This window comes from Coenobita brevimanus, chromosome 56, assembly GCF_032717465.1.
Source record: "Coenobita brevimanus isolate Jiangsu-jjx chromosome 56, ASM3271746v2, whole genome shotgun sequence".
Lineage (NCBI taxonomy): Eukaryota > Metazoa > Arthropoda > Malacostraca > Decapoda > Coenobitidae > Coenobita > Coenobita brevimanus.
The window spans coordinates 4306720-4326459 of NC_137009.1; the positions used below are offsets into that span (position 1 = coordinate 4306720).

Below are 19740 nucleotides of genomic sequence, written 5' to 3' on the forward strand. Positions count from 1 at the left end.
TACTTTCTCTATAATAATTCTTCCATATACCTTCCCTACCACACTGAATAAACTTATGCCACGATAATTCTTGCACTCACTTCGTTCACCTTTATTTTTGTACAGGGTTACAATTACAGCCTTTTTCCACTCTGCAGGCACAGTTTCACTCATCCATGCCTTCTTACATATCTCCAACAAGCACTTCATTCCACACTTTCCACTACAATTAAGCATATCTGCATTCATCTCATCAATCCCAGCTGCTTTCCCATTTTTCAGCCGCTTCACAGGACTCTTCACCTATGCAAGTGTCACATCTCCTGGTACCGCATTCCTTCTCTGCACACTCCCAAACCTATCATGTTTACAGCCTCTCTCTATTCCCATTCATCAGGCTTTCAAAATAATCTTTCTATCAGGTCCTTACTTCATCTCCGTGGGTTGATAATCTACCACCTGCATCCTTCACACCATCATATTTCTTTCCACTTTCACTTGTATATTTCCGCACCTATTCCAGAATAACTTTCTATTTTCAGAGTAGTTCGGATTCATTTTTCTTCCTAGATCCTCATTTACCTACTCCTGTTTTCTCTTCACTAGTTGCTTTATGTGTTTCTTGCTCTCAACATATACATATTCATATTTCGACTGAACCCCTGTTCTGTAACTACTTTAGCCACTTCTTTCTCTTTTCCTCCACCGCTCTCTTTACCTCCTCATCCCAGCATGCCGTACTTTTCTTCTTTGTTGTTACTCTTGCCGCACCACACACCGCTTCAGGATTCCTAACCAAGCAATGAAACGATACCCTAAACCTAGAGGCTTTTTATATCTAGAGTATTCCAATTTATATTTGTATTGAAATCTCAAGATAGTAAAATTCTTTCAGATTTCTCCTCCATTCTATGTAGTAATGCTCATAAACTGTGAATTGTACTCTCTGCCAGTTCTTCATATTCGCCTTCTTCCCATATGTTTGATCTGGGTGGCATGTGTAGATTTACCACAATTAATTTTCCTTCAGATGCACTAATCTCTACTGCAATCAATTCTTCCTGTGAGGGTATATTTAGTTCTGTTTCTTTGACATGCAGATTTTTCTTTGTTAATAATTCCTCCTCCTTTTTTTAACCTCCTATCTCTTCTCCATATATTGTATTCCTCTAGGTTTAGGGAATCGTTTGATATCCTTGATGTTAATTTTGTTTCAGTTAGTCAAACAATATGTGGTTTGTTTTCTTTAATATAATCATTCGTTTCTAGTAACTTAGATACCAATCCATCCATTAGAGTACATCAACTTAATTATCTTGTTTACATACTTGTCACACTTTGGGTCTATTACCTTCCTCCTTTCTATTCCCTCCTGTTTATGTACCACTTTCGTACCTGCAGTCCAATTACTTTTTAAAAAAACGTGTTCTTCTCTTCCTCTGATCTTCCCTCGTTCTTTGTTTTTGCCTCCTCCCTCTTCTCTTTTAGTAATCCCAGTTCATCTTGAGTTAGGCCTCTTTTTATCCATATGTTTTTGAAATCCTCTTTTTCCATAAGTTTGTTTCCATTTTTCAGTATTTCCTTCACAGTGTTCACACTCTGGAAGGTTACTTGCAAGGGCCTTGATTTATCTCTCTATTTCCCTAGCCTTTTGTGTTCCTCTATGTCTTTACTATAGATTTCCTCTGCTACTTCCTTCAATATGCTCAGTACATTTGCTATCTCCTTTTGTCTCTCTAAATCTTGTTTTTTTATTTCTTCCTCCTCTATACCAATGATTACACTGGATTTGTTGATGTCTGCTGAATCTTTGACCCATTCAGGATTGTTTAGGATTATTTTCTTCACATTCTTTTTAATGTTCTTTTCTTTGACTCTTGTTTCTAAGTCTTTCTTTCCTTTCACCATTTCGGCATACGTGGTTTCCACATCATTTTTGTAGCTTTATCCATCTGTTGCATGTGCAACTGCTTCTTAATTTCATCTATCTCACTCTGAAATGCATTGTCTACTCTGTAAACTCGTTCTACCAGCTTATTGTGCATCTCCATTTCCACCAGTTCCTGGTAGAAATCATCATCCTGCTTTCTGCCTTTATCCCTTTTCTTAACTTCTCCCAAACTTGCTTTGCTAAAGATGCTGGTCATCCTGTAGTACTAAGAGATATATTCTACGTACAATTTTGCATTCCTGTACATCGCGAACCAAACAGTAAACACTAAATAGCTGAGTTGCTTGTTCAGCGCATCTGCACTACTTTGTTGTATTCTGTTATTGGAACAACACTTTTACTTAAACTTTCTCTTTTATTTTAGAACACTATATAGTTGGACCTAGGACAGAGCTTGACTCGTATAAAGATACTTCTTAGGTATGGCCATTTGTAGCCGAGATTGGCCAGATGCAGAGCGACGTGCGGCACATCCTGCCTCTCTTACGTCCAGTGTGTGTGTGTGTGTGTGTGTGTGTGTGTGTGTGTGTGTGCAATAAGTCACCTGATTGCCATGGTCTGCCAGTGCGTTGACGATGCCCATAAAAAAGTTCTTGTGGCTCTTTGATCCTATGGGATTGAGGAAGAGGATACGACCCGCCTGCACAGATGACACACACGCCACCGCAGCCACCAGCAGCAACCACACCCGCATCTGCAAACCACAATGTACAGGTAGGGGAACTTTTTGTCAAGTGGTTTGCAAGGACTCACCTCTTAATACTATGTCACACAATGATTTTGCCTCGTGTTAATTTTTGTATTACAATATGGATTGGTCTACCAGGTATCTTCTGACTGTTGAATTGTTAGAACATCTCTTGGCACATTCAGTTTTGAAGCTGATGTTCTTTTACGTCTCTAAGAACCAGCTGTCTTTTAGTTATATTGCTCTGATCAGTCGTTTTCGCACGTGGCCTTTGAGTTTTTCTTAAGTCCCCATCCCACACTGTCACAGATTCAAACAGGAGTAGTTCATTATAGGCCCAGTGAGCTGTTCTTAAGGTCAGCCTTTCGATGTACAACAACGACATCAGCTCAGGCATTGTAAATAAATACTGCCTTCTCAAGTTTGCTGTCTTTATTTTCCACAGAATTACATTTAATCTTGCCAACTTCACTGTTTTCACAAGTAGGCTACCGAAGCTATACAATCTGCACTGACACTAAACTAAACTCAAACTGAACTGAAACGAAACTGACTCTTGTAGGCTGTTTAACCTCCCTAAACGCCTTCCCTTTTACTCCAACATTCTGTGACCTGCTGATTTTGTCCCTAGCAACAAGTTACTAAATCTGAGACATCCAAAACCTGCTAGATTTTTCATACATTACACAGCACTAAAAATTACTTAGCATACAAACTGAAATAAAATTACATAATTTAACAAACACTGACTTAAATAAACCATTATAGACAACAAGAGCTCAAAAAATAATGTATAAATTTACAAAATACCTCCCCTCACAAAAGCAGGCTAAACGACAACTTTGACACATAACGAGAAACTAAGAGAAGTACTGAGGACCCTCCAGACTACCTAACTAGGAAATCCCACTTCTCAGCATTATATAATGCTCGCAAGTCGTCTTGATCCATGAGACTGTTAAATCTCTACTGAGTCTTTTAAGGGCAGCTCAAAGCCGTTTGTCTTTTCTTGAAGCTGCAGTCGTGAAAAAAAGTGTTGTGATGGATAATTACAGGGTTTAGTTATTGACGGTTCTTCAGACGAAATATATACTGTATATGAATACTGTCACAGTACTTTTAAGTGTAAAGGTTTAAGCGTGTTTTGAGTGCTAGTGAATTAGCCTACACTGGGTGAGCTGACGCTTTGGAAAAAGATCAGTTTGTTATTATTATTATTATTATTATTATAATTATTATACAACACACACTGGCATGTCATACAAACATCTCTGGTAAGAGTATCACATCAGTCCCAACTGAATAAATACCTAAGTGTAACCATAGCAACGAAGGGTTAAACTGCACTTGTGTCCAGAATGAGGCTAGAGCGAGCGTGAACACTTAGCAGTTAACACTTGCCTCCCAGGCATGGCAGGTGGCCAGGTTGTGGTAGTCCAACTTTCTGGAAATACCGAACTAAGATATAAACTGTATTTTTTTATCTTCACCTTGACAGGAGTATGTGAAAGGGGCTTACATAAAATTCACCATATCTTCAAGTAAAATTAAAAGTTACTTAAGATACTCATATCACTGAACTTAATGCAACGCCAAGAAATCGGTCACCGAGTTGTCGATACAAAACGTCCCTCGGTATGCCTCTGTCAGACCCGCCAGACTCCTTCCATGACAGGATTCACTGAGTGTTGAAGAGACAAAAGATAAAATAAGTCGGTCCCAAATGATCTTGGCCATGACCCCTTGACCTTGGTTACCTAATCAGTTCATCTTTTCGTACTTAATCACTGGCAAAGGTTTGGTCGAGATCCGTCGAGGGATAGGGAGATAAAGCACCAATTCCCATATGACCTTGACCTTGCTAACATATTTAGTTTATGGTCCCTTAACCTCTTAAGTTCTAATCGCATCAATTGATGCGATCTGAGTTTTATGCCAAAATACCTAATCGCATCAATTGAACGCGGCCTGTATAAAACTGCGGAGCGTTTGCTCAACCCCGATTATGATGTACATGGCTTCAGGCCAATAAGAACTCGTCCCTGATGTGGCATGAGGGGGGATCGGACCAACCCCGGCGGTGGGCGGCACCCCCATCTTGGCCACCTCCATCCCACCCTCTACTCCACTCCCTCACTCCCTCCTTGTCCCCTATCACTCTCCCACCCCTCCACACAACTGCATCTCTCCTCCCACAACAACCTGCGTCCCTTCCCACCCTCTCTTGCCCCTCATCCCTCCCTGCTAGCCTCGTCCCCACCCCCTAAACCCCACCCTATCTCACCCTCCTTGTCCCTCACTACCCTTCCAACCTCCAACAGGCCCCCGAGTGTCAGGCCTGATGTACGTACAGCTCCGTTCAGAAATTCGTACTACACCCAATGTGGAAGGCGCTAGTCTCGGCCCCTCCTTCCCAGACGACAGGTTACAGTTTCGAACCTCCCACGAGCAACCAGAATTTAGTTAGTATCAAAGCAGTGTCATTCGCTCACCGACTGTTAAATGAATGAGAATTTTATTTTCATACTCGTAGGTATCAGTCAATCTTACTGCTGATTAAATGATGAAATTATGTTTATATTCGCGTGCCTTAAAAAATATAATACAGTACTAATAGCAGAAATGCACATAACAGAATATAAGAAGTTCGGCTATGAATCAGTGTGATTAGGCGAGCTAGTGAGCTATCACATGTCTTAATCCCTAGACACGGGCATTATTTCAGCTAACCATCTTAGATCAGTATCTATGACCTGTTCTACCGCTTCAACGAAAATCCAAGCAGCTAAAAATAATTTGTATGCAGTCAAGACATTCAAACATTTAAGAAATATCAGAACAGTTAAAACTCATATTCATACTCAAAACCAGATGATGACGATTGGTGGAGTCTAAGGAATAATGGAAATCGTATGTTTTATGATGAAGTAGCCTACATGATGTTTCCCCTACATAACTACATAACCGTCGGTCTCTCTCTCTCTCTCTCTCTCTCTCTCTCTCCCCCCACACACACCACTGTTCATCTGAATTCTCTGCTTCCATCTCTCCCCCATTATGACTGAAACGAGGCACCAGCCTTGCCCCATCCTCCCACCCACTCTGCAATGCAACTGTTAACTAGTAATCTGTCTTTCTTGTTTACGACTTTATTTTTTGGAATGTCTTAGCATGTCTTCTTCCAATGCACAGTGCCCCATTATTTCAAACACAGTGTGTCCAGGCATCTCAATGGAATAGATATTTGTGTGTTTACGTTTCATTGGAAGGAACTGACAGGGTTTTGATTTATGACGGTCACATACAAATCAGTCCTAGTCATTCTAAGAACGAGAATTCAGTTCCCATCTCTTGATGTATAGCTGTTGTTGTTGTTGTTGTTGCTGTTGTGTAACCCTGGTCTGTCTGGCCAAGCAGAGCCATGAACCACAGTCAAGCAATCGCCTCTGCAGGGCTGTCCCGTGCAGTGATGGGGTGAAACCAGGATATCTGGCCTTAAGCTGCATTTAGTCTCGCTACGCCATTAGCTTTATAGGCAGTAGTTTGTTTAGTACAACGGTTGCCCTTGTAACAATATTTTCATATATAATTTATTTAAACACAAGTATGCATACTCGTAATGTTATTCCAAACTAGATTTTCGGCATTGATTTTTACTAGCGCCATATTTACTAATAGCGAATACTTTCATACACTGAGGTGGTTTGGCCATGTGGAGAGGATGGAGGGTGAAAGACTGACGAAGAGAGTGTATGTGAGTGAGGTGGAAGGGGGGAGAGGGAGGGAGAGGCCGAGGATGAGATGGAGGGATGGGGTGGAGATGTATATGAGAGAGGGGGATGTGAGTTGGGAGCAGGGCAGTGAAATGGCGAGGGACAGGGTGACGTGGAGGCGATTTGTTTGTGGCCACCCCGAAAGGGATTGAGGCTTCTGGCAATAGATAGATAGAATAGAATACGTGCATGTTAGAAAGGACGGGAGCCCCTCGAAGAACCACCCAGGCTGAAGATTCTGTTATTGTCGCGGCAGCAGAGCCAACTCCCCTTACGAACGCGGTGCCCATAAGGGACAGTCTTCAGTTAGATGTGTCTGTGCTGACTGTCAGGCGAAGGCTGCATGACGCTGGTATACACCATAGAATTTCAGCAATGAAGGAACGCCTGGCACAACAACACAGAGAGGGGAGGTTAGCCTTTGTTCAACGCTACTTCCAGGAGTCATCTTCATGGATGAGAAGTGTTGCTCCTTCACCTCGCATGGTAGGGTTCACTGCTGGAGGAGAAACATCACCAGGTATATGATATTACCATTTTTATTGCCGATAAAATTCCGTACTCTTATTGCCCCCCTCCAGGCTCTGTCTTCGTTGCAGTCATCTGTTTTCTATCTCTCTGTTACAGTGATTACCGATATTCAGACTTTTACGTATGGAATAGGTCAATACTGAAGCTGTCTTCCGCAGTCTGCATACCCCTCCATCCTTGATTTCCAGTCTTTTAAAGGCAATATGACCAGGCATCTAAAATAATCAGGATCCCTTATTTTGGTCTTATTCTGTTCATATTATCCTGGAAAAAGATATGATTCCTTCTACTCTTTGCCTCTGTTTTCTTTGTATAAAGACAGTGCCAAGAAAAAAATGTGATCAGTACTAAATAATATAAGGTTAGAGGGACATGTCATCACCTAGTATTCTGTCTCATGGCTGCAGTAATTACGAAAAAAAAAAAAGTAAATATATATTTAACATGCAGATACAAGAGGGTCAACATTTGTGATGAGGCACGATCGGGTCACGTTACCTGTAACATCTGGGGATACCTGATCCTACATGGCCTGGGTGACATGTCCAGCAATGAGGAGCGTTATACTGCTGACCAGGATGTCCATATCCTGGAGGAACGTTTCCTGCCATCTTGACGCGCAATGGGTTTTCCGTTCCCAGATGGACCTATTAGTTTCATGCATGACCGGTGCCCCATCCACACAGCACGTGTAGTACAGCAGTGGTTTCAGAGATAAGACACACTTCAGCTCTTCGACTGGCTCGCCAAAGGGGCCGATCTAAATGTAATAGAACATGTTTGGGCTGAAATGGTTAATACGTGGCAGCCAGGACTGACGAGAGGACAAGAAAGAACTCCTTTACCACGTAAACGCCCAGTGGGAACTTTGCCGGCGCAACATGACTTCATCCGTGGCCTTGTAAGCTCCATGCCTGACAGGTTGCAAAGCAGTGATTGAGAAAGAGGGAAGCTGGACCCGATATTGATGTGAAAAGTTAGGCAACTGTTATCATTATATTAAGGATATGTATATATAGATAGATAGATATAATAGAGATACAATAGAAAGACCGATATAATAGAGATACAATAGAATGATCGATATAATAGAGATCCAATAGATAGATATGATAGATAGATAGATAGATATAAGAGATAGAAATAATATAGATAGAGGTAGAGAGATACATATTAGAAAAATAGATATAGTACAGATAGATATAATAAACATAGATGTAGATAGATACGTATAATATACATAGATAGATATAATAAAGATATAGATATGATAGACTGCAGATAGTTAGATACGGTATACATAGACAGCTATGGATATAATATAGATAGATACAGATATAATATAGATAGACAGTTACAATATATATATATATATATATATATATATATATATATATATATATATATCTTATCTCATCAGCCGTTTGAGTGTCCACTGCAGGATCGGCCTATCCCTACCGAAGTAGGGACGATACACCCAATGTATCTCTACCAAGTGGCTTAGGCTGTCTGGTAGAGACTATATGTAGGGTGAGAAGTGCTTCTAAGTGTAATTGTAGTGTTGTAGTGGCTTTGGATGTGTGTGTAGCCTGTAAACCAAGTGTAATCGGCCCGCGCAAGCCGTCTGGGTGCAAGCATACTTTAGTATGTGACACTGGTTCAACCGCAGCACCCCTTGTGTCCGCCAATGCAGTACGTGGCCAGAAGAATGCTCCCAAAGTTTATTACCCTGGCGGGGCCCGAACCCTCGTTCTTCAGTGTACGAAAATGTACACTTTACCACTGTACTACGGAGGCTCATATATATATATCTATATATATATATATATATATATATATATATATATATATATATATAGACTAAAAAAACAGAAATAAAAATGAAATTGTCTATTTTTGTTTGAAAACATCTATAATTATCCTTTTATATTTTCCACCGCCTACGCGAGGCAAGATCACTCACACGTAATAAATATAATGTGTTCCTTGGCCATCCCACACAAACAGGACGGATGAAGTAAACTATTTCAGTGTCTTTACCTCCATATGCGACTTGTTAATGCGTCGGTGGTGGTGGTCGGTGGTCGTGGCGGCGGCGGTGGTGGTGGATTGTGGGTGTTGGTGGGTGGCGGCGGTGGTGGTGGGTCGTGGTAGGTGGCGGGGACGGTCGTGATGGTGGCTGTTGTTGTTATTGTTATTGTTCTTGTGTGTTTGTGTTTACGTTTGTGTGTGTGTGTGTGTGTGTGTGTGTGTGCGTGTGTGTGTGTGTGTGTGCGTGTGTGTGCGTTTGTGTGTGCGTGTGTGTGTGTGTGTGCGTGTGTGTGTGCGCGTGTGTGTGTTTCAGTGGGAGAATAGTCAGCTCACAAATCACTTATTGATTCATATCAGAGTTCTTCCTTTCCCTCTATTTGTGTATTGTAACTTGTTATTTGTATACATATTTTCATCACAACCGCAATTTGTCCACGTATTTCCTTCGTTAATAGGTAATCATACTTGCCAATATCTATATATATATACTTTTCATCTCAAATTTCGCATTGGTCGTGTGACTGAAACTGTTCCGGTACTTGCTGCTCTGTCTGTGGTGGCGAGAGGTTCGGGACATGTCGTCCAGAGAGAGCGGACCGAGGCTTGAGCCTTCCACTTTGGGTGTAGTACGAACTTCTGAACGGAGCTGTACCTATTTCATATTATTTCTACTTCTTCCCAAATTTTTACACCTCACTCTGATCATTTCTCACTTCGTACTCACCAGTTTCAGTACGTACGTACTTGGAGAATGCTGTAAGTGTACTACATACGACGCATCTTATTATTATTATTTTTTTTTTCATTCTCCCTACCCGCCCAGATTAGCACCTCTGAGTAGTGTCCGCCTTGTAGGGCTACTTCCCGTTCCTGTTTCATCTCCCCATACATACAAAGACACCTGTTTTCATGAGTGGTGTGATAAATTCCAACGAAATGGAGTTTATGAGAATTTGGTTATTGCCGAAACTGTATTGATAAGTGTGATGAAGTGTAATGATAATGTGATAACCGTAATGATGTGATAAATGTGTAACGAGAAGTTGGGACAGTAAAAAGAGAAATCGGAAACAAATTATTGTTTTTTTTTCTCCTTTCTTATGCATGCATTTATAGCATTATTCAACTTTATTTTGATGTCCTTGATGGTTATAAACATTTATATGCGTCTGTGTTAGTTTTGGAATGACTATGAGGCCTTGTAGGGCTAGTCCTCACACCTGTTTTATCTCCCCACACCTACATACACACCTGTTTTTATGGCTGGTATGACATATCCCATTGAAATGGAGGGTTTCCACAAGAGAAATTGATTGTTGCCAAAATTTTTCTCCCCAAGTACCACCAAGGCCTTGTAGGCCTACTCCCCACACTAGTTATCTTCCCACACCTACATACACACCTGTTTTCATGGTAGATGTTACAGAACACAATGAAGTGCTTTCTTTTCATGCGAAAAGCTGGTTATTTCCAACCCCCGTACCTATAGGCCTACTCTCCACAGCCTACTTTATCTCCCCAGAGACTAGTAATCTCCCCACACCTACAGACACATGTTTTCATGGTTGGTGTGACAAAACACTTTGAAATGACCTGTTTCAATAAGAAAAATGGGTAGTTATCAAATTTCATGTTTTCGGTTGTTTTCGAGGGGTACCTATCATAAACTTTTTTTAAAATTTTGACGCGCGATTGTGCGGTATCATCTTCTTTAACTAGAACACAGTCAATTTGCCCTTGGTGAAAGTCGCCAAAACACCCCCGAATTGCGGTTGTGGGAGGTACCCTGCCTGAAACAATTGCGGTCTTAACGGGTTAATATTGTATCACTGATATACGTTTGGTTAAAGTCCGTCAAGGGGTTCAGGAGATAGTGCGCCCACACCCTTGTGACCTTGTCCTTTGACCCCCTGACCTTGCTGACCTAATCAGTCCATCGCTCCTTCATACTCTGTCACTGACAAAACTTGGGTTGAAATCTGTCAAGGAGCACAGGAGATATTGCACCCACATACAATATTACTGCAGTGTTGCTAGAATTATGTTACACTTGCTACAGTTATGTAACTACAAACGATATGTAACAATTACAATGCATTTATGTACAATACAATTATTGTGTAACAATTCATACAATGTTAATACAATTCTGTATTACCAGAATCATCATACAAATCAGGTGAAATATTAAACATTACTAAAGGGATAACTCCATATGTAATGCAATGACCTACTAGCATTACCATTGCACAATTATATGCTTATGTCTGTTATACATACACATTTTACAGTATGTTATACAATATTCTATAATAAATTTAACTATAGTGCATTTGTTCAGTTATGTATACAATTAGTTTAAAATGTATTATATTTCTAGAATATTTTTAGGCCAGTACACTATTATCAAGAATATTATGTCTATTCAATATTGTTGAATGAGGAGTTTGATTGGGACAGGGAAGGTTTGGACCCAGCAGATCCAGTGTCTGGCCCTTGGCCTTTGATTGATGCTGCTACTGTGAGTGAGGCAATAGGCAGGATGAAGGTGGGGAAGGCAGCAGGTGTGTCTGGGTTGACTGCCGAAATGTTGAAGGCCTCAGGCGATATAGGGGTGAGGTTAGTCACTGACCTGATAAATAGGATTATTTATGAGTGTGTTGTCCCAGATGATTGGCTGAAGAGTGTAATTATAAATGTGTATAAAGGGAAGGGTGATGCCCTGGAAAGAGGAAATTATGGAGGTATAAAGCTTTTAGATCAGATAATGAAGGTAATGGAGAGAGTTTTAGAAGGTATGATTAGAGAAAGAGTGAATATTGATGAGATGCAGTTTGGATTTATGCCAGGTAGGGGGACCACTGATGCTATATTCATTGTTCGACAGCTTCAGGAAATATATATTGCTAGGAGAAGGGATCTTTATTTTGTTTTTGTTGATTTGGAAAAGGCCTTTGACAGAATCCCTAGAGAGGTGGTGAAGTGGGCAATGAGAAAGCTTGGCTTGGAGGAGTGGCTGATTAGGGTGGTTATGGCTATGTATGTGGGTGCTCACACCCAGGTAAGAGTGAATGGAGATTTGAGTGATGAGTTTTCCGTGAATGTTGGTGTGCATCAGGGGTCAGTTTTGAGTCCCATGTTGTTGATCATGGTACTTGAAGCCCTTTCACGTGACTTTAGAAACGGACTCCCGTGGGAGTTGTTGTATGCTGATGATTTGGTGTTGATTGCAGAGAACGAAAGGGAGGCGAAGGAAAGGTTTAGGAAGTGGAGAGATGGTATGGGGCACAAGGGCTTTAGGGTAGATGCGGATGAAACAAAAGTGATGATATGTAGGGTTGGTGGCGGTACTGTCAAAGACGAGGGAGAGTGTCCATGTGCAGTTTGCCACAAGGGCGTGGGAAGTTAATTTCATCTTGTGCGGTGTTTGTGATAAATGGGTGCATAAGAGATGTAGTGGAATCAGAGGTAGACTGCGAGATAATGCTGATTTTATGTGTGCGGCGTGTCGGAGTGAGCAGGTGGAGATTGTCAGACGTGAAAGGATTGAACTTCCTGGTGAATCTCTTGAGTGTGTGGAAGAGTTTTATTATTCGGGAGACATGATGTGTGCTGGAGGTGGGGCTGGAGCTAGCTCTGTGGTTAGGGTGAGAAGTGGTTGGAAGAAGTTCAGGGAGCTCTTGCCCCTCCTAACATTGAGAGGACTCTCGCTACGTGCTAAGGGGTCTTTGTATGCAGCATGTGTTAGGAATGTAATGCTGTATGGCAGTGAGACCTGGGCAGTGAAGGAGGAAGATATTCGCAGGCTCAGACGTACATAAATGACAATTATTAGGTGGATGTGCAATGCGTCCCTGCATCCAAGGCCTGGAGGGGCTGGGTTTATGATGGAAGAGTTGAGTGGTAGGATGGGACTGGAGTGTGTAGGTGTTGTGATGGGGAGAGGTGGATTGAGATGGTTTGGACATGTGGAGAGGATGGGGGATGATAATTGGGTGAGGAAGGTGAGAAGTGTTAATATTGGGGGTGGGGTTATGAGAGGTAGACTGAGAAAGACATGGGACGAGGTCATTAAGTGTGACTTCTGGGTTGAGGGACTGAACAGGGAGGCTGCGATGGATTGTGCAGTGTGGAGAGCCACCATTAGGTGACCAAGGCCAACACATGCAAACGTGTTGGAGCCTTTAACCCGCGGCGTCCCGTCGACGTTCTTTAACGTCCACACGTTTTGTCACTGCCAATTCCGTCGATGTACATAAACGCGAAAAAATTGCAAGGTCCCTAATTTGCACAATTTTCAATTTTCGCGAGTCATTTTTGGTACGTATACACATGAAACCTTCCTGAACAAGATGCCAGGCAGGGACAATGCCTTACCCAGCATGACCTCCTCCCCCCCCCCTGCATGCCATTGTCTCAGCAATTCACCTGTTATAAGTGACCTGGCCAGTATAGCCATGTCATGGCACGGTACGAAATTCAGGGCCAGAGTGATTCCCCAATCAATGACAATGTGGAGGACAAACTTTGCATAGCATTAGAGGAAGAAACAGTTAGAAATGATGATCAGGTAATGTGGCAAAAAAAGGTCAGGTATTAGTGAGTGAAACAATGCTTATAATGCCTATATTACTGCTTGAAAACCAATATACTCTTGTACTACATATAAATTCGTACCAAGTAAATAAATAAATACCGTTTATGAGTGGTGTGAAATAGTTATTCTCCCATAGAACTCGTTTTCTTTGGTGCCAGCCTGATAGAAAACCCAGTAAGGTAAAGAGGTACTCCTACCTTTAATGAGTATTTTAAACCTCAGGTGAGCGATTTCTCTATGAATTTTTGATGTTTCTCACCAAAAGCGAAGGTTTGAGCCAAAAAAAAAAATTTCCTATAATGGTCGGGATTGGGGGGAGTCAGTGGTGGAAAAGTGGTCGGGATGGGGCGGGTTAAAAATGAACAGAAACAATATTATAATCAATATTATGTATTAATAGATTAGCATATGTCAATGATGATTGCTGTCAGAGGACCACCAGCTGGCGTGACTGAGCGATGTCAGGACTGTAAAATATCTTAATACATAATAACCAGCAACATACATAATATAGTCTAGAGGTCAGGTCAATGTCAAACCTAGGGGCCAAAGGAAGTGATGTTAGCACCTCTCCAGAATGTCTCACACCAGCACAATAGCTCACAAACAGCGCCTCGTGACCAACACACACATACACACACACAGGCTTCTAGAACATTTCCACGACAGTATAGCCCACCTGCCACGACCCCTGCTAAACAAGAATGTAGGAATCATAGATCAGAAAGGGGCTGGTGATCGTAGCAAGAGGGTAACAGAGAGTGGTATAGCGAGACAGGGAGGTAGCTAGCTGGACTCTACTTTATACTTCACTCATGTGCGAGATATTTCCAAGACAAATAAAAATAGTCCCATACTAATCTTTACCTTTCCTGTCATTGCATGACAAAGGGAACGAATATTATCTACTTGCAAAATTGCTCACATATAACAACCGCTTGTCCACGAGTCTAATATATGTATAACTGATCTACAAAACACACGATAAATTAAGTCGAATGACTTTGACCTTTGATCCTTTGGCCCTGCTGACCTAATCAGTTTATTGTATTATCATGTTGTATCATTGACCAGCTTGGTTGAAATCCGCCGAAAAGTTCAGGAGATATTGCACCCAAGATCTGTCGCACCCACAAGCATTATGGACGCACAGACCCACGAACACACGCACGGACAGTCAAACCAATCACTTAATGTCTCCTCCACAATAGGTGAGTAGTTGCGTTTTGAAGTTAGGAATTTAATTGGGCATCGTTTAAAACATGATTTGGCACTTCAGTGATGAAAAATGGTTCAGAAACAATGATTTTGAGAGATTTTATGTGTGACCGATTTGGGTGATGTCTGGTACACTGTCCTTATATCCCAAATTCTCCAGTTAAAGCTTTGGCACAAGTCACAGTTCATGACGTGGGATGCATTCAAACAGGAAAATCACCTCAACCAGTTTAAAAAACTAAATAGCAGTGAAAAATAGTGAACCTGAACAACACTAATCATTTTCAAAAAAAGCTGCTCGGCTCGGCTCGAATACGTTCTCGCTCAAACATGTTCCACACAAGCATATAGATACCTACTACCTATTGCCAAGATGCAATACTAAGTTTGTCAGTATGTGGAGTTTACATAAGTCGCCATTATTCAGACCTTTCGTTCGTATCACTTCATTGGTACACACCCTCCCTTCCCCGCCCCCCCTCTCCCAAACGCTGGTACACCTACGAGCCGAAGTTTATGTACCCCCCTCGGTGGAAGGAAGTGTAAGTCGGGGTTAGAGAGAGGGCAGGCGAACGGACAACCGTGAGCGGTAGTTTGGTACTGAACTAAGAGGCGAATGGTGAGAAACTTAATGAAATTGGATTCGAAACACTTCCATGCTATTCACCTGCAAAACATTATGCGTTCGTAACATACACAGCATATACTGTAACATAGTCTGTGAAACTGGTCCAGACACGACCCATCTGTTTCGGATCCTTATCATACAAATAAAGCACCGAGCCAGTTGTATATAAGCTGCGACTGGTCATTATCAGTCTAGTGATTATTTTTATGAATGTTATTCCTGCACTGTCTATAGCTGTAATACAGAATGATTGCGGATTTAATGCTGATTTCCCACAGTAGCTGTGCGGATGGTTATAGATATTAAAATTATTTTATGTGGATGAATAAACCACACTGTGATGGGCGGCAAAGAGCATTCAGGAATAATTAAATATAACCAGATGAACGTAGAAGTAAACAACACAAAATATTATGAGACAACGAAGATACAGCTGTGGTATCCTGGTCCGCCTCGTTATCCAGGCCTTAATCACTGCTTCACTTCATACGGCATTATTTTCCTTCAGTCTCTGCGTCTTCTATTACTCCTACGTCCCGGTATCCTCTTACTGAGTGCCATCATAATCTCCTTAGGGGGTTTCTAGTCGTCCGGTCCTGTAACCCCTACTGTATAACATTATTTGTCACATTATATCACTCCCACACAAACAACGTTAGCACAAGACTGCTGAATCTGTTACTGCCTTTAGTGGCAATAGCACTAGTAACTAACCATCCTTCTCCCACTGACTGTCTTATTTTCCTCACAGTACTACTACTTCTACTCCCACAACTAATCAACTACAAATTTGTATAATAATAATAAAATCTGATTGTCCTTATGTCCTTGTATCTGCTAACCAGATTTTGCCTGTCCCATCGTCCACCACTCGTCACTCACCCCCCACCCCTACTGCTGCCCCTGTTCCTCCCCCTTCTCTCCCAGCCACCATCGACCCGATGCCTCTCCCACTCCGACATCACACTACCCCTAATCTCATCCCTGGGTCACTAGGCATGTTGTCCACCCTTTACCGGTGAATAATAATAATAATAATAATGTGTTGTGTTCCTAACATTATATTTAAAAACTGCAGACCCAAATGTGCCTATGTTACAGAGCACTGATATACTAACCACAGAAGCAACCACAGACCGTTCCTATCATCACCGCTGGACCTTACCTATAACACTTCACCATGGTAATACAACCCAATGAGTCCTTTGTGAGATCACTACAGCTGTTTGGGAAAAATAACATAATGCATGACATACCTACAATCGATTATACTTCGCATGTGACCTTTCACTGACATCCATCAAACAGCCTAGGAGTTAGCGGACAAACAAACGATTCGACATTGAGGCCGAATGTCTCGCATCGATATATTACGACCTGATAAAACTGCTACCATCCTGCTTTGCAGGTGCCATCATGAAAATGATAATGATGTGATGATGATGATGATGATGATAAGACTAATAATTACAAGTTATTAGGCACGATACAGATGAGGACAAACACTGAAACAGCATGTGCTGACGCAATGCAGTATCAGTTTTCCATGATAGAAGGTTGGGTTGCTGTCAAACATTAATTTAGTCATTATTACTATAACCCTTCCATTAGAGCATATTATGGCAGTGTTTGGTTTTATATGTCAAACATGTATTCACGTGTTTTATCAGGGAGATTATGATGTTTGTCCTCCTCTGTATCGTGCCTAATAACATATTTTATTATTATTATTATTATTATTATTATTATTATTCTCTTCCTCTTTCGTCTCCTCCATCCTTCTTTCCTTCCATTCTCTTCTGTCTTTCATTCCTTCATTCTTTCCTCGTCCTTCTGGCTACGGGTGACTTTACACTCCCTCTTCTGTTTTTCTTTCCTTCATTCTTTCCCCTTCCTTCTGTCTGTGAGTGACTCTACACTGAGTGACAAGCCAAATGGTTTCCTTTACATCAGGAAACCATTTACTACGCTGGGTGGTAACCATATAACCAAATTTTGGCGCCTGGTGGTTTAGTGGGTAAATACGACACTCCAATCGGACTGAGCTGGTGAAGGTTTTTATCCAAGGGGTGGTTGGAGTTAACTGCTCATGTAATGCCACTCAGAGATGAGTGAGGCTGGTCACTCATCTTAAATGTCCGGACCAACTTGCCTAGCCCTGGGCTTCTACGCTCCTCATGGGGCAACGTAGGATTGGATGATGGGTGTATTATTATTATTATTATTATTATTATTACTACCACTACTACTACTACTACTACTACTACTATTACTACTACTACTACTACTGCTGCTGCTGCTCCTGCTGCTATTATTACTACTATTACTATTGCTATAACTACAGTACTATGACTCCTGCAAAGCAGGATAGTAACAGTTTTATCAGGTCGTGTTCATCGATGCGAGACATTCGGTCTGTGTCTGTCTATGTCCAGTCGTTTGTTTGGTTGTCCGCTAACTCCTCCTAGGCTATATGATGGATGTCATTAAAACGTCACATGTGTATTTTAGTCGTCTGTAGGCATGTCGTGCAGTATGTTATTTTCCCCAAATAGCTCTAATAATCCCACAAAGGACTACAATAGGTTGTATTACCACGGTGAAGTGCTATAGGGAAGGTCAAGTGGTAATGATAAGAGCGCTGTGTGGCTGGTTCTGTGGTTAATATATCAGTGCTCCGTAATATAGGCAAGTTTGGGTCTGCAGTTTTTATATGTAATGTTAAGAACGCTACACATCTATGTTGGTGTTATTAATATAAGTATTATTATCGCCCGCCTTTAGAAGGCGAAGCGATAATGTTTTTCCTTGTATCTCTGTGTCTGTCGGTGTGTGTGTGTGTGTGTGTGTGTGTGTGTGTGTGTCCCATTATATCTCATGAACGGCTTGAGCTTTCAACATGAAACTTTCAGGGTAACAAGATATGGCCCAAATCTTGGACGAGTTCGAAAATGGCCTCTCGGGGTCAAGGTCAACATCACCAAAATGGCTGCCAAAGGTCAACTAGTTTTTATCGTCCTCCTTTAGTACCATTATATGTCATGAACGGCTTGAGCTATCAAAATGAAACTTTCAGGGTATCAAGAAATGGCCTATATGCTGAACTTGGCCAACAGCATATTCTAGCAGGCAATTAGCATTCGGCTCCCGAATGCCTTTCATTGTTAATGCATACCAAGTATATTCAACGGTAAAGGGTGGACAACAGGCCTGGTGGCCCAGGGATGAGGTGACGGGTAGTGTGGTGTCGGAGTGGGGGAGGAGGAGGGTTGATGGTGGCTGGGAGAGAGGGGGGTGCAACTGGGGGAGCAGTGGGGGGGGGGTGAGTGACGAGTTGTCTACGGTAAGACAGGGAAAATGTTTGGCAGATACAAGGAAATAAGGACAAACATATTATTACACAGATTTATGGTCGATTAGTTGTAGGAGCAGCAGTAGTAGTATTGTGAGGAAAATATGACAGTCAGTGGGAAAACGGGGGTTAGTAGTGCCATTGCCACTAATGGTAGTAACAGATTCAGCAGTTTTCTGCTAACGTTGTTTGTGTGGGAGTGATATGATGTGACAAATAATGTTATACAGTAGGGGTTACAGGACAGAACGACCAGAAACCCCCTAAGGAGATTATGATGGCACTCAGTAAGAGGATACCGGGACGTAAGAGTAATAGAAGAGGCAGAGACTGAAGGAAAATAATGCCGTATGAAGTGAAGCAGCGATTAAGGATGGATAGCGAGGCGGACCAGGATACCACAGCTGTATCTTCGTTGTCTCATAATATTTTGTGTTGTTTACTTCTAACTTCATCTGGTTATATTTAATTATTGGTGAATGCTCCTCTTCGCCCATCACAGTGTGGTTTATTCGTCCACATAAAATAATTTTAATATCTATAACCTACCCCCTGTGGCGAGGGGGACACAATCTAGCCGCACTATGGGGTGGTACTACTACTCTGCGGCCAGGTTGTGTTAGGAAGAATACTGCCACCGTATTCCCTGCGTGTCGTAAAAGGCAAATAAAAAGGGCGGGGTGAGGGGACTAGGGACCCCCTCCTCTGTTTTTTAGTTCCTAAAAAGAGACAGGCCAGAGAAAGGGATGGGGGATGGAGTTATCCCCGTACCCTGAAGATTGGGTCTATGAATGTGCATGGATGTAGTACGATTGAGGCTAAAAGGGAGGAGATTGGAAGAATGTTTGTGAGAAGAAAGTTGGATGTGTTAGCTTTTAGTGAAACAAAAATGAAAGGGAAGGGAGAGTCTATGTTTGGAAGTGTGAATGGAAGATTGTCAGGTGTTGATAGAGGAAGGGCAAGAGAAGGTGTGGCATTGTTAGTGAGTCCGG

The 19740-nt window shown here is 41.8% G+C and overlaps 1 protein-coding gene across 1 annotated transcript in view; it reads right to left on the minus strand.

The window, feature by feature from the left end:
* The window catches only part of LOC145401608 (UDP-glycosyltransferase UGT5-like), a 263991-nt gene that overhangs the window by 85963 nt on the left and 158288 nt on the right, over positions 1–19740 (minus strand). The window contains exon 2 of the mRNA XM_080273801.1: positions 2475–2624. Within this exon, the coding sequence (XP_080129927.1) occupies positions 2475–2624 (150 nt within the window). The remainder of the gene's footprint in view (positions 1–2474; positions 2625–19740) is intronic.